The 14,739-nt window shown below is 33.4% G+C and overlaps 1 protein-coding gene across 1 annotated transcript in view; it reads right to left on the minus strand.

Moving 5' to 3' along the window:
- Positions 1–9,558: 9,558 nt before the first annotated feature.
- Positions 9,559–14,739, minus strand: part of LOC132165080 (beta-galactosidase 6-like) — a 7,074-nt gene continuing 1,893 nt past the window's right edge. Inside the window, exons 2-9 of the mRNA XM_059575583.1 lie at positions 14,590–14,735; positions 14,119–14,300; positions 13,932–14,023; positions 13,129–13,238; positions 12,911–13,018; positions 12,722–12,829; positions 11,531–11,676; positions 9,559–9,826 (exon numbers count right to left, since the gene is read on the minus strand). Coding sequence (XP_059431566.1) covers positions 9,676–9,826; positions 11,531–11,676; positions 12,722–12,829; positions 12,911–13,018; positions 13,129–13,238; positions 13,932–14,023; positions 14,119–14,300; positions 14,590–14,735 — 1,043 coding nt within the window. The 3' untranslated portion in view covers positions 9,559–9,675. The remainder of the gene's footprint in view (positions 9,827–11,530; positions 11,677–12,721; positions 12,830–12,910; positions 13,019–13,128; positions 13,239–13,931; positions 14,024–14,118; positions 14,301–14,589; positions 14,736–14,739) is intronic.

Consider the following 14,739-nt stretch of genomic DNA (forward strand, 5'->3'; position numbering starts at 1 on the left):
GCCAAGACTCCTTTTTCAACCCAAATTTGGTTTTCAAAGTCCTACTTGTAGTAGGAAATAAAACCTCCAATTTTATTAGGTTTTCTAGGGCTTCTATGTTTTCCTAAGCCTATAAATAGACCTCTAAGCCTCTAGGAAAAAGTGTGGAGAAGCAGACATAAGCTCTAGAAAAGAACTGAAGCCTAGATCAAGAAGAGTTTGGGTTTTTCTTCTCTTCCACCTTTTATTTTGTTATATAGTTTAGTATTTTAATTAGGGTTAGATTGAAGTCCTAATCATGTTTGTTTAGGATTGCAATATTGGCGCCTTTGCTACAATTATCTTTTGGGTGTTTAATTTGATTACTTCCTATTTACTTGAATTCTTCATATTAATGTGTTTAATCATATGCATGTGCTTGGATTTATGTTATTTAAGTCAATTTGGATGACCGAGTCTTGGGCTTAATAAAGTGACAAAATAACCCCATCACAAGTTCTTGGGTTAATCAACATGGGGAACCGGGAGTAGATACCATGCCTTAGGCAGATCAAGATCCCCTCCAATTGTCAGTAATTGGAGAATCTCATTTTTTGAGATCCTAGCCATCTAAAATATCCAAGGGTCTAAAAACATCTAGCAACACAAAACTCAAAAACAAACTTAAAACACCTGATTAAATCAAATAATAAAAACATTTATTTATTTAATAAAAAAAACAATTGAAGGAGAAGCCACCCCATAGGGCGGCTCGCCGCCGTTGCCGCCCATTCCATGGGTGGCTGGGGGTGGCACGAGGCCACCTCTAGGCCATGGGGGTGGCTGCATGACCAAGGGGTGGCCTCACGCCACCCCCAAAAGGCCATTGGGTGGCCGGCCGTGCGGCCACCCCAAGCAGATCTGGGGGTGGCGCGCGGCCACCCAATGGCCAAAGGGTGGCCCTGCGCCACCCCTAGAAGCCCATGGGGTGGCCGTGCGACTGCCCTCAGCAGATCTGGGGGTGGTGCGCGGCCACCCAAGAAGGCCTAGGGGTTGGCCATGGGGTTGGCCATGCGGCCCCCCCTAGGCCTAGGGGTTGGCTGCGCGGCCACCCCCAGATAGGTAGCTCTAGGCGGAGCCGCCCCAAGTGTTTTCTTATTTTGTTTTTAAAATAATTAATTAATTAATTTTTTAATTTAAATTTGGTATAAAAATCCAGTGTGGTTGTGTTTGAGTTTTGAGATTGAAATATTTTGAACCCTTAGATTCATCTAAGGGTTGAGATTAGAGAAAATGAGATTCTCATTTTCTCCCTCAATTGGAGGGGATCCAGATCTGCCTTAGGCTTTGTGTGATTGTCGATTTCCATAGATCTATGCTTCCTTAGTAGATACCATGCTAAGCCCTTTGGGGAAGAAAAGAACTAGAGTAGATACCATGCCTAGTTCGTTGCTTAGAGAAATCAATAGCTTAAGGAGTAGATACCATGCCCTTAGGTTGACCAACATTGAATATCTAGATATAATTGGAATATTAGCATATTGTTAATCTTATGTGAGTGTGGTTAGTGGTGGATTTCAAAACCCTAATCCTTTTTAGTTTAGTTAATCTTTTATTTTATTTCTTTATTTTAATTCAATCTGTGAAAATTGAGTTAATTCTGTTAATTAAATAGGAAATTACATTCTAAGCATAATTTATCAATCATCATGGGAATGATCTCGTATTTGTCTGCTATACTATCGTTTTGATCTTGTGCACTTGCAAGTAAAACGTAGCGAATATTCGCCTATTAATTTAGGTGGGTATTTGTCATAACAAGTACCAAGTAGGTGTTTATCTTTTTGTATTTGTTTATTTTAAATAGCATTGTTCTTCACATGTTCCTCATAAAGTTTGATCTTGAATTGAGATTTATTTTAAAAAAATTTCGCTGCGCATATAGCATGCTATAATCCCAATAGGACAATTAGAGATTGTGTAACAACACAAGGAAGAGCGCAATCTCATTATCTTGTGATAGCCAAGCTGCTATACATATTGTATCTAACCCAGTTTTTCAAGAAAGGAGCAAACATATTGAGGTTGTTCGTTTTACATTCGAGACAAAATATTCGATGGAGATATATCTACAACATTCTTGAAGTCTGAAGACCAATTAGCTGATATGTTTTACCAAATCTTTATGTCGTAACCGGTTAGAGTTTATTTGTTCCAAGCCGGGTTTATATGATATATATGCTCTAACTTCAGGGGGAGTATTAGAAAAATGTATTAGGGTTTGAGGGTAGTTTAGTCATTGTTGTATTTATTTAAGCTTATATAATAACATGTTTGAGGTTAACTACGCTAGAATGAACTAGCCTCTTAAGAACTTTATTCTTAAGCATTGTTAAGAATAAGTTAGAATTTTGTAAGAGATAAGACCTCACACTCTTAATTATTCTTAGTCATTGGTAAGAGGACTTGAATGCTTCAAGATACCTAAGGCTCCACGTGATTTTTATTGGAGGAGCAATAAGATTTTGCCAAATTGGCAAGGAGTGACCAAAATACCAAGTATATGTCTATCTTTTTTGTTTGTTTATTTAAAATAGCATTATTCTTCATAAAGTTCGATCTTGAATTGAGATTGTTTTAAAAAAATTTCCACTGTGCATATATCGTACTATAATCCTAATAGGACAATCAGAGATTGTGTAATGACACAGAGAAGAACACTAGCCACATCTGCACTATCACCCCAAAAAGGACCAATCAATTTGAAACTTTCTTAGAAGTCATTATAACGCCAAGTTTTACCTAATAAGTAGGCAATGTAGAACTTAGTACTCATGACTATCTTGATAGACTACCCATTCTATGTGACCTACTTTTAATCTTTCCAATATGGGAACGTAGTGTTACAAACTCCTCATTTTAAATTCCTAACGTCCTCGTTAGGGCCACGTCATGCAATGCTCCAATACCACATGGCCTAGTGTTACTAGGTGGCTTTGATACCAATTGTAACGCTCCCACCCCAATGACACAATATTGTCCGCTTTTGGCTCCCCCAAACCAGACTTCCTATAAGGTCATCCATCCTACTATTGTTATTGCATAAACATGCTTAACTACGGAGTTTTGATAAGTTCATGACTATTACGACTTTAAAACACGTTATTATCAAGAATTGTGCAAGTATACATATAAGTGTGCTTATGCAATATGTAACATCCTACCCTAAATGATATAATATTGTTTGCTTAGAGCCTCGGTTTTATTATTTAGTTTACCCCAAAAGACCTTATACCATTTACAGAAAGCATATTCTATATAAACAGATCCCTCCTCTCACACCCAAGAAATGTGGGATGCCATAATCACCTCATCTTAGGACCTAGAATCCTCACCGATGATCCTCATAGGCTTGTGTACGTTTCCCTCATCTCAAGTTGGGCTTCAGTTCTGATACCATTTGTAACAAACCTAGAAAAAAGCGCTAGCCACATCTGTGTTATCACCCTAAAATGACTTGTCAATTTAAAGTTTTCATAGAATTCATTATAAAGCATAGTTTCACCTAGTAACGCTAGGCCATATGGTACTCGAGCATTGCATAACGTGGTCCTAACGAGGACTTTAGGACTTTAAAAAGAGGAATTTGTAACACCCCAGTTGTAAGACCTAAGGAATTTATTAAGATAACTAAGAATACTTTGGCATAAATATTGGGTTTAAGTTAAAACAAATATATTCAAAAAGATATTAGATGTCTAATTTAATGTTCACGGTCTAAACTAAGAAGAATTTGATAATTCTAAGTTGGTTCCAATCAAGTTCTAATTTAATTTAAATTGTCACATATTTTAAATAAAAGTATGGAACTTTATAAGTTTTTATAGAATTTTGTTTAAAAAATAAATTGAAGCATAGTTGCACGTTTATGTAGGTGCACAATAGCTTATTCTTAAAATTCTAGAAAAGTACACCTCACCCTTACCACTTGTGAACAGTAGCTTGTTCAAGCGTATCCTAGAGCTTGTTTTACGGCTTGAACATTTGGTAGTAAGGATGTTATAAAATCCTCTAGTAACTTGGTTGCACGCCTACTTCAGCAAATAAAGTAAAATAATTATATTTTTAAAAGTATTATATTCTTTTTATTACACGCAGCAGTTTATTGAAACTTTCCACCGCTTTTCTTTCATAAATGCCGATATTGTCCCAAAAATTCTGCCTATAAATAGCCCACGGCACGATTTCTTCAGAAAAATAGTAATAACTCTCTCCCTCTAGCACAGTGAAGGGAAAAAAGAAAAAAAAAATAGAGAAAGAAAGAAAGTGAGAAATAAGTAGAAAAATATTTAGGCTTTAAATCCTAAAGCTTTGGAGCTACTTCAAGTGGGAGTGCTAGGAATAAATCTTTTTTTCTTAGTTTATGTCAATTCTAATTATTAGACTTTAAATTATATCGTTATGATGTCTAAATTGCTCGGGAAAAGTGCGATTGAATATCTCAGGGAATAATATTATATTAAATCATCCTTTTAAATGTTACAAATGCGTTGTTGTACTGCCTAAATTTTATTAGGTATTTTATAATAGCGCCATTGTAATGCCCAAGTAATGCTAGACTTTTTATTAAATATTACACAAATGTCATAATAATGCCTGTATGAAAATATGAAGAAAAAAAAATGCTATATAGTCGTTATGATGCCCAGCCCAAATAGTATTAAGATATTTAGATGTGTCATTATGATGCCCAATTGATACCAAGATATTGTAAACATGTCGTTATGCTGCCCAAATTTTTAGAATAAGGGTAAAGCATGAAAATAATGTTTCTCGAGGTATTTTAAGGATTCTAGGATTTAAAATGAGGCTTAAGAATAAAGTAAGATAAATACATACTAATGTGAAAAATACAATATTAATGAAGGTGTACAAAGGAGAGTATGTATAAGGAACTTTAAGCTCAAAAGGTAAGTTCAAACTTATTGACTCTGCATTATTTTATAAAAGCATGTTAAGTATATTTTGTTGAGCCCTGCTATTCTAATTACACGTATGGATATATTTTGAAATGTTTTACATGAAAATGTGTTTCCAAAAGAAATGATTTATGAAATGAAGTTGAGTTTTGGTAGGAAAACGAGATTTGCGAAAAAAATAATTATTTAAAAAAATATGATGTTATGTATGGATGCATGTAAAGCCCAGCGGTCAGGGGGGGATTATGCGCCTGACACCTCGATGTTAGGAAGGGGGAAACAAAGTTGCCTAACAGCTTAATGGTTGAGTGGGGTTACACACTCAACACCTCAAAGGTATGAGAGGGATAAATTATTAGCAAGTGGGGTAACACTTAGCAAACTCCAGGGAATAAGTGAGAGTATAAATTCACTTATGATGTTATGTATGTTATGATATGTATGTTATGAAATGTTATGTTATGATATGATATGTTATGCAAAGATATGTACATAAATTATGATGACTTTTAACTGACGTTTTACTCATTATGTTATGAATTGTTTTACTGCTTCATATTATCAAATGTGAAGTTAATTATGTAGTAATAAATATTATTATGATTTATTACTATGTATCAAATTATCTATCATCTAGTTTACCATTTAGCCATATGTTTATTAAAACTTATTTGTGAAAACCCTGCATACATGACTCTTTAATAAACATTGGTGATAAGATTGATTTTCAAATAAAGATGGGCTCACATTATAAATGGTCAATTTGCTTGAACTTACTGAGCCGTAGACTCACACTTTTACCTATGAAACCATAATGATTCTACAGATGTCACTGCAAAGACTGTCGTTGAGGAACCGTACACCTGATTAGATTCCTACCTTTGAGGTTTGTAGGAGGCTTTTACTTTTGAAGAGCTATCTTTTCATAAGTTAGTATGGTTAGTTTATTTATATTTAAGATGCCTATGACTCATTGTATTAAGGATAAACTTTATGATGTCATAATGATGTATAATAGAAGCTCTGGTATGTATTTTTTAACGAGTGTTGATTATAAAAAGAAAAGAAAATTTACTACAGATTTTTCGCTGTGTTATTTAGTAAGGAGAAAGTAGTAGCGTCATGTGAAAATTTAAATAATTCCACTTACAGCTTGCCTGGAAAAGCTGGGGAGTTACACCAGTCCCTAATAAGTACTAAAATATACATATTTTAGCCTCTTAATTTACATTTGTTAATTTCTTAATCTTGCTATTATATGCTGTTTTACTTCATTTTTGTGTTTTCTATGGTTTTATAGGTTTTTGAAGAAAAGAAAGCATTTCTAGAAAGTTCAAGCAAAAAAGATCAAATTTGGGAAAATCTAGAGCATGGGATCAATCGCATCAGAATTAGGCTCGAGCACATCTGTGCTCGAGCACATACAACATAGGATCGAGCGCAAGGCAACGATCGAGCTTACCCCATGTGATCGAACGCACTCGAGCGCCCAGTTGCGGCCAGACTCCCTTTCCACATCAGATTATGTTTTCAGTCTCCAATTTTAACTAGGAGAAAGAACTATGGCTGTATTAGGTTATCTAGGGTTTCTAAGGTTCTTCTAAGCCTATAAATAGACCTCTAGGCCTCTTAGAAAAATATACAATTTTAGAGAGGAGAATTTGGAGGCTACTTCCAAGAGTCGTTTTCAGTTCTTTCTTTTCCTTTATTTTTATTATGTGTAACAAAATTATTGTTAGGGGCTAGATTAAAGGCCTAATCATGTCTTTTTAGGATTTCAATATTGGCGACTTTGTTACAATCATATTTTGGTATATTTAAAATTTTAAATTGGTTATTTTCTAGTTAATTGAATTCATCATGTGAATGTTCTTGATCATCATATGCATGTGTTTGGATCTATTAATTAAGTCAATTTAGATGACCAAGTCTTAGGCTTAGTAAAGTGACTAAAGAATCTCATCATGGTTTCTTGGGGTAATCTACATGTAAAACCGGGAGTAGATACCATGTCCTAGATTTTATGTGTCTGTCGATTTCCATAAATTTATGCTTCCCTAAAAAACAACTTAGTAGATACCATGCTAAACCCTTTGGGAAAGAAAATAATTAGAATAGATACCATTCCTAATTCATTGCTTAGGGAGATCAATAGTTTAAGGAGTAGATACCATGCCCTTAGGTTGGCAAACATTAAATATACCAGTATAATTATGACATTGGCATATTATTATCTTAATTAGTCTGATTAGTAGTGGATGTCGAAACCCTAACACTTTTGTAATTTTATTTATTTTCAATATATCAATCTTTCGTGACAATTCTGATATTTAATTTAGAAAAACTGTTCTAAGCAAAATCACAATTCTCGTGGGAATGATCTCGTACTGGCACCCTATACTATTGTTTTGATCTCATGCACTTGCGAATAAAACGTACAAAGTATTTGCCTATTAATTTAGGTGGGTATTGGCACAACAGTCCCATATTGGGAAGAGATGAGTAACCTACATAGAGTGGATAGTTTATAAGAGATAGTCATGAGTGCTAAGTCCCACATTGCCTAGTTATTAGGTGAAACTGGACTTTATAATTAATTTTAGAAAAGCTCCAATTGACTATTCATTTTGGGGTGATAGCACAGATATGGCTAGCGTTGTTCGTCAGGTTGTTACAGATTGAGATTTTGCTTTGACAACAGGGTTAAGGATCACACAAATGAAATTTATCCAACAAAAATGAACCAAGGATTTGATACCAATTGAAACTAAAGATTTAGACCCCAATTAAAAATTAGCCTAATCAAGATTACCAAGCCAACAATTAATCCAATTACCATAAAAATAAAAAATAAAAATAAAAATCACTATAATCACAATAAATAGTAAAATAATTAAGCACATAAATTTGGTGATGAAATGAAAACCTTTTTAAATAAATTTTCAAAAAGTAAAACCACTCTGGGGCCAACAAACCTCAAAGGCATCTACTATAGAAGACCTACGTTTTATATTGCTCTACTTGCAAAACCTTTGTAAGCCAAATGACCCAATCTCATCTGCTTCAAAACTAGAACTATAGTGGCTCCATGCTCTTTTGTTTTTTGGAAGGCCATGAAGAAACTAGAAAAAGTTTAGGATTTGTTTAGGCTCAATAACAATGACAAACTTCTCTCTTAACAAAGGAGCAATGCTTGTCTTGTTGTATGGAAGTCGTGGTATATGAGACTTACATTGAATGAGAGAAAAGGCTTTTTAGACTAAGTTGGCTAGAGTTTTCTCAATCTGTTACAATCTTGTTCAAACGAGATCTAGGGTTTTTGCAATTTTAAATATGTGGCATTCGCACGAACTCCGAATGACATTCCTACGAAAGAACTTTGCAGACCTCTCGTCGAACGGTCTTCGAATGAGGCTCTTTGGAACTTCTTTTGATCCTTCGTTTAGTTGAGATACGATCAAGACAACAACCGAAGCATTATGGAACTCAACTTAGCATCTTGTTCAAACCAACCTAGCCTCGTTCAAATGAGAACTTCAATTTCTTGATTTTCATTCTTTCGTCTCCAAAAATGTATTGACTCAACCCTAAACCTAAAATTACATCCAAAGATGTTTGGATAGCATTTGCCAACTAAAAATCTAACACTATATATTGTTCTTCTTTTATCTAATTGTACTAATATACTCATACTTGCATATAATAAACTGTACAAATCCTTCAAATAAATACTTCTATTCATTAAACTCATGTTTATGTTCTTTTTCTTTTCTTTCTTAAAACTAATATTTGTATCTACTTCGCTTTCAAATCCAAAGATGAAATAAACCTTCAAAGTTTGTAAGCTTTTACATGAATGTCATGTTATACTTTCAAAGATAAGTGTACACCTAAACATAATGAGTGCTATTTATCCCAAACACTCTTAAACAAGGTTATTAAGAGTGTTTGGGAATGCGATTTCGCAAGATAATCTGCATTTTTAAAAGATAACGTAAAATGTAAGGCATTTGGCATTGCAATTTAGAAAGCACTTAATTTAAAATAGAAAAAAAAATCTACAAGTTCTATAAGCAGGCTATGGGGTACTTATTTGAAAAGGCGTAAATTTAAACCAAAATTACGATTTCTCATTACAAATATTTAATAAAAATATACTTTTTAAGATGTTTTACCAAACGTCATTGCGATTTTAAAAAGTATCGATTTCAAAAACACATTTTTTAAAAACGTAATTTTTAAAATCACACTTATTAAAATCAGAACAAAGTTTTCCTTCAAACTAGGTTGGATAAATTTCTTTCAACCTAGTGTATAAAAGTAACATGTGTCCATTTTTTAAAATACATATGAGACGCACATGAATTTTAAAAAAAATTTATTCTAACTAACCTTGCTATTAAAAAAACATGTGTTTTTCACATGTTCAAGGAATACATGTCACTTTTATAGACTAGATTGAAGAAAATCCCTCCAACTCAGTTTGAAAGAAAATTCTATCCTTAAAATCACAATCTTAAACATACCCTAATTCACATGAACTTAATTAGGTGATTAATGCCCGTTTCAAATTATTAGGACAATGAATATAAAAAGAATAGAACAAAGATTTATTGCTGATTACTAATTTTCATGTTATTATTACATTACAATGTTGATAAACTCTTCTGGAGCCAATAATATTATCACTTTGTAATAAGCTATTCCATCCCTCATAATATGTCTCTTCTCTATGAAATCATCGAGGGAGGTGATAGTAAGCTATATCCTCACGTACGCTGGTGACTGACACAGTGTTCAAGGAAATCTGGAGAGGGCTTCCACCAGCTTCTTCAAGCAAAACTAAAAGGTTTTCAGAAGCTTTAAGGAAAGATCGGGGCACATGGTACCTACAAAAACACAAAAGCGTAGATAAGAAACTGTGGATCTATATTAAAATAATGCAAAATAGTGGATCACCCAATAACGATAACCTTAAAAAATTTTGCAATAGCATTCAATTCAGTAGGAGATAACCGAATTTCGTATATGGTATGTTATAGAATTGAAATTAAATATTGCATGCCATGACTGCTAGTTCAATTGTAGGCCTACGACCTCGTTTAAATGATAGTGATAGAAATTAAAGTTCACTCTTTTTTAGCCGTTGAATTAATTACTTTAGGAATAAGATCTTCTCAATTTCAAATGAAAAAGGAAAAATCCACTTTACCTCCATGAAGTTTAAAGAGTTTTTCAATTTGAACCCCAAAGTTTAAAAATTGGCAATGTACCCCCTTAATGTTTCAAAAATTTTCAATTTAAACCTTCTGTTACTAATTTCCGTTAAATTGGACGGAAATTAAAAAAAAAAACCTAAGAGTAATTACGTAATTTCATAAATTTTCGTCCAATTTAACGGAAATTAATAACGGAAGGTTTAAATTGAAAATTTTTGAAACATTAGGGGGGTATACTGCCAATTTTTAAACTTTGAAGTTCAAATTGAAAAACCCCTGAAACTTCAGAAGGGTAAAGTAGATTTTTCCCCCAAATGAAATGGATAATATTCATTTTATAGTCATGATTTAAAATTGATGCATCTAACGATATACATGATTTTACATTATTTAAATTTTTTTTAAAACGTGTCAATATTGACTTTATGTACACTTTAAATCATGACATTGACAATAAAAATGATACAATAAATTTCATTTGAAATAGAAAGTGCAAATAATAATGCAAACTAGAACAAGTGACCACAATACAGGGTGTATAGACCAATTATCATGCTAGAAAATTTCATGGGTAAGGATAGGGTGCAATTATGCTCCGGACCAAGATCACATTACCAGCAGATTACATCATCCATTACTTTATTATGCAAACCATAATAAAAATCTTTATTTGTATTTTTTTTCTTTGCCATTATTATTTCATTTTCAGTGTTTGACATGTAAGGTTGTATTCTTTTAATTCATTAAGGTAGTAAAAGAACATTTTGAAGGTTATTGGAGGATCATTTATGTTTTGATCTTTTCTGGTGGCTACCTCAAGTCAACCCATTCCACTAAATCTTTCATGACATAGTAAAGATTTTCTTATAGATATAGCATGAAATTGTCTGAAATAATTTTGTATATGTTTTATTTGTATTATTGGCTTGTTTGTTTTGGTGTTAAATATATTTTGAAAAAATGCTTTTTTATTTTTTTGCGTGTTTAGCGCAATGTAAAATAGTGGTCAACTTAAAAACAATATCCGTTGACCATTGAAACCCAAGGGTTGAAGCGTAGATCCAACATCTTTTCCCACTTGAGAAGCACCTTAGTGGCTTACTTCCCCCCATTCTCTTGCACAACTCTGGTTCTTGAAGCTCCTCTTCGCCATCGCCATCGCCATCCCCACCGGAATCTAAACAACGGCGTCGTCCCGCCACCTAGGCTTATGCCTAAAAGTAGAGAGTTCTAACCCATTTTTATTTTAGTTTATTTTTTCTCAAACATTCTTGAGGCAATTCACTGATCTTGTGTGTTTAATTAATGCTTATCATTCTAAAAAAATAAAAATAAATAAATAAATAACTAGTACCAATATGAGAGTGTACGTACAGTGTTTGTGATGGATTGCCTTTAGAGTCAGGGAAGGAGACCCAATAACGACCAATGCTTTGTCCATTAACCCAAGCTTCACCTTTACCCATTGTGCTCAGGTTTAAGGTGACGGGGTCATCTCCCGTGGGTGCATCGAAAAATATCTGCAAATTAAATGAGTTATAAAAATAAATATATATTTAATTATGATTATCTACCCTCAAGTCATGGGAAGCTTACATATCTTATAAATTGTAAGATACCATGGGGAACATTTATAAATATATGGTATTGAGGACAATTTATTTTGACCCACTATATAATTAAGGCATTAAGTCTTCCAGTTGATTTAAGAAAAAAAGGCATATACTTAATTTGAGTGATATATTAATGGAGAGGACTACACTTGTCTATCCAAAGCAACCAAGGTGAACTAATTAAGAGTATGTATGTCCCCAAGGGGTAGCTCAATCGACTGTGAACCACGCCTAATTAAGCGGAAGTCACTAGTTCGAATCCTCCCTCCCCCTTCCCTTGTGTGGACATGTTAAAAAAAAAAAAATTAAGAGTATGTATGTTCAATAACGTAGGAATAGGAATGAGTATTATCAGGTATATAAGGATCTAAAATGAAATCATCATTCTTATTCATTCATTTAGTGACAATATATATAAGAATGGCCAAATTTTCTAACTAGAATCACATGAGATTTCAACCAAATTTTCTAAAATACTTTTACTTATAAATATAGTATCTCCAAAATTCTTCAGTCATATTCATCGTCTCTCCCATGAATAGCTGACCACTCACTTGAGGTGGCCGGTGACGGCAGAGGGTTGCCGGAGACGACAACAAATAATGGCTGGTGACGACAGTAGAGGGTCGCGGGAGACGGCAGCAGACGAATACAAAATCGTTTTTTTAGGGCACCCAACAAAAAATTATTTTTGGAAATAATATTTTTAAAGCTATTTCATTCTTAGAGGAACACCATCTATTCCCTATCTTGTTTAGAAGAATAACAATTCCTCATTTAGGGGAAGAATCAAATCATTCCTAGATTTATTCTTGCATACCAAATGCGCCCATATCACTAAGGTGAACAAGTACGAGTTATTTTTTCCCTTAGCTTTCCTTCTCTTATCTTACATGATATCCTTTTTATTTACTTATTTTTCATTATATACATGACATGTAAAGTAAAGTACCTTGTACCAAGTAAGTGTATGATTCATTGATGTCCCAATTTTACTCCACACAACAGCACCCAAATTTTCTTCTCTAAATATCTGTAGCTTCTCTCCGACTAGTCCAACCTATAGGAACAAGAGGCAGCCAGCATGTTCAGTATAAAATATTTCTTTTGTAATAATGGTTCACAAGTCTTTAGAGATAACCTGATATCCCCATGTATAGTTTGTCAAATTGTAGGATTCCTTTTCAGTGCATTGAATTTCCACTTTTCTTAAGCCAGCAAATTTGCTTTCGAGAAAAGGTCCTGAATCCTTCAAACAAACACAAGAGAATGTAACATGTAAAAGAGGTGATCATTCGTGTCAACGTTACCAAAAAAAAAAAGAAATACAATAAAGAAATGAAATTAGAAAATGAATACCGGTAGCCCAACCATAGCGCTGAGTATAGAAATATTGTTCATCCCATCATTCAACATGATTGGAATATCCATTGTGAAGCCCTTGGCGTCATGACTTCCATGTGCAGCTCCTGATGAATACAAACATATATAATAAGTGAAGCACAAAGTTTCTTATATTTCACTCAAGATAGTAGGGGTGTAAAAAAAAACTGAGAAACTGGTTGGAAAAAATCGGTAACGGGGTGCTCAGTTCTGGTTACTGGTTTTAGGGTTTTTAAATACCAGGTTATAACTGGGTAACTAAGTATATATATATATATATATATATATATATATATTCAAATTTAGTATATTTATTATTATTTTTTTACTCTAGGGTTCACAAATATCGTAAATCACTCTTATATTTTCAAATTTAGTATATTTATTAATATTTTCGATTTTTTTAAAAAAAAATTGACACAAAATGGTTAAATTAAGCCCAAAAATTAGGCCTAATACCTAAAATAAAACCAAAATACAACAAAAAAATAAAATAAAATAAAATAACAGATTACCCGGTCCAAATAACCAGATACCAACTGGAACCAGTCGGTTATTTTATAATCAGTTAACTGGGTACCCAGTTCCAGTTCCGATTCCGATTTTCAAAAATAAAAGACTAGGTACCCCGGTTCCGGTTCCCGGTTTTGGCCAATAACCGAGAACCGGAACCAGGTTTCCACCTCTACTAGCTAGCATAAACGTGTGTATACATATAAAACCCAATAATCTTCTTAGAAGGAGCATGAATGGTTGGGTATTGTTAAGTAATATTGTACCTGTATAGATATTGTTCAAAAAAGCATGTGCAACATGCCCAGCAGATTCAACATGAAGCACTGGCTTGGTGCAAGACAAATTGTTCTCAAACCTGTAATTCAACAGACAACTCCATTAATTGTCCTCAAGTTGATGCAAAGGAGATCGAGATATATAATTTAATGAGAGATGAAGAAGTTCAAATACCTGAGACTATACCAAAGATAATCAGATTTATCTTTTGTTGTATTCATGTGCTCAAGGAATGTTTCGGATTTCAGTAAAGCATCTTCCATATTGGGGATAACATCTTTGAATTCTTCCCAGCTATCACTTGAATCAAATATTTGGGTAGCTTCTACAATTCTGCTATTATGCTCTGTATTCACCTATGTATGAATCATTAACTTAAGAGAATAACATCTTTCATTTCTTTCTAAAATATTTTGAGTAATTCTCTTTTGCAATAATCTAGTAGATGCAATAGAACACAACATTAAGTCAAACTCAGTTTATAAGAATATCATGTATTTCTGGAACATATGAAAAGTAGATGTTTTTTTTTTAATAACAGAAACATATGCAATTTTTATACACTGAATTAGAGAACAGAAGGCCTTAAATGGGATTCCAAACATGTTTTTTTTATGATATGCTCAACTAGAGAAAAGGTTTTACCTTTGCCGTGTTGAAAATTACATTTTTACAGTCTGCTAGAATACTGATCGACTTTGGAAGCAATTCATGTGATGTATTTTGAAATTGTACGGTGACGTTTTGTACGTCATAATTTGTAAGAATGGCCACACACCCTCCATCCTCTTCTTG

The sequence above is a fragment of the Corylus avellana genome, chromosome ca11, assembly GCF_901000735.1.
Source record: "Corylus avellana chromosome ca11, CavTom2PMs-1.0".
NCBI lineage: Eukaryota > Viridiplantae > Streptophyta > Magnoliopsida > Fagales > Betulaceae > Corylus > Corylus avellana.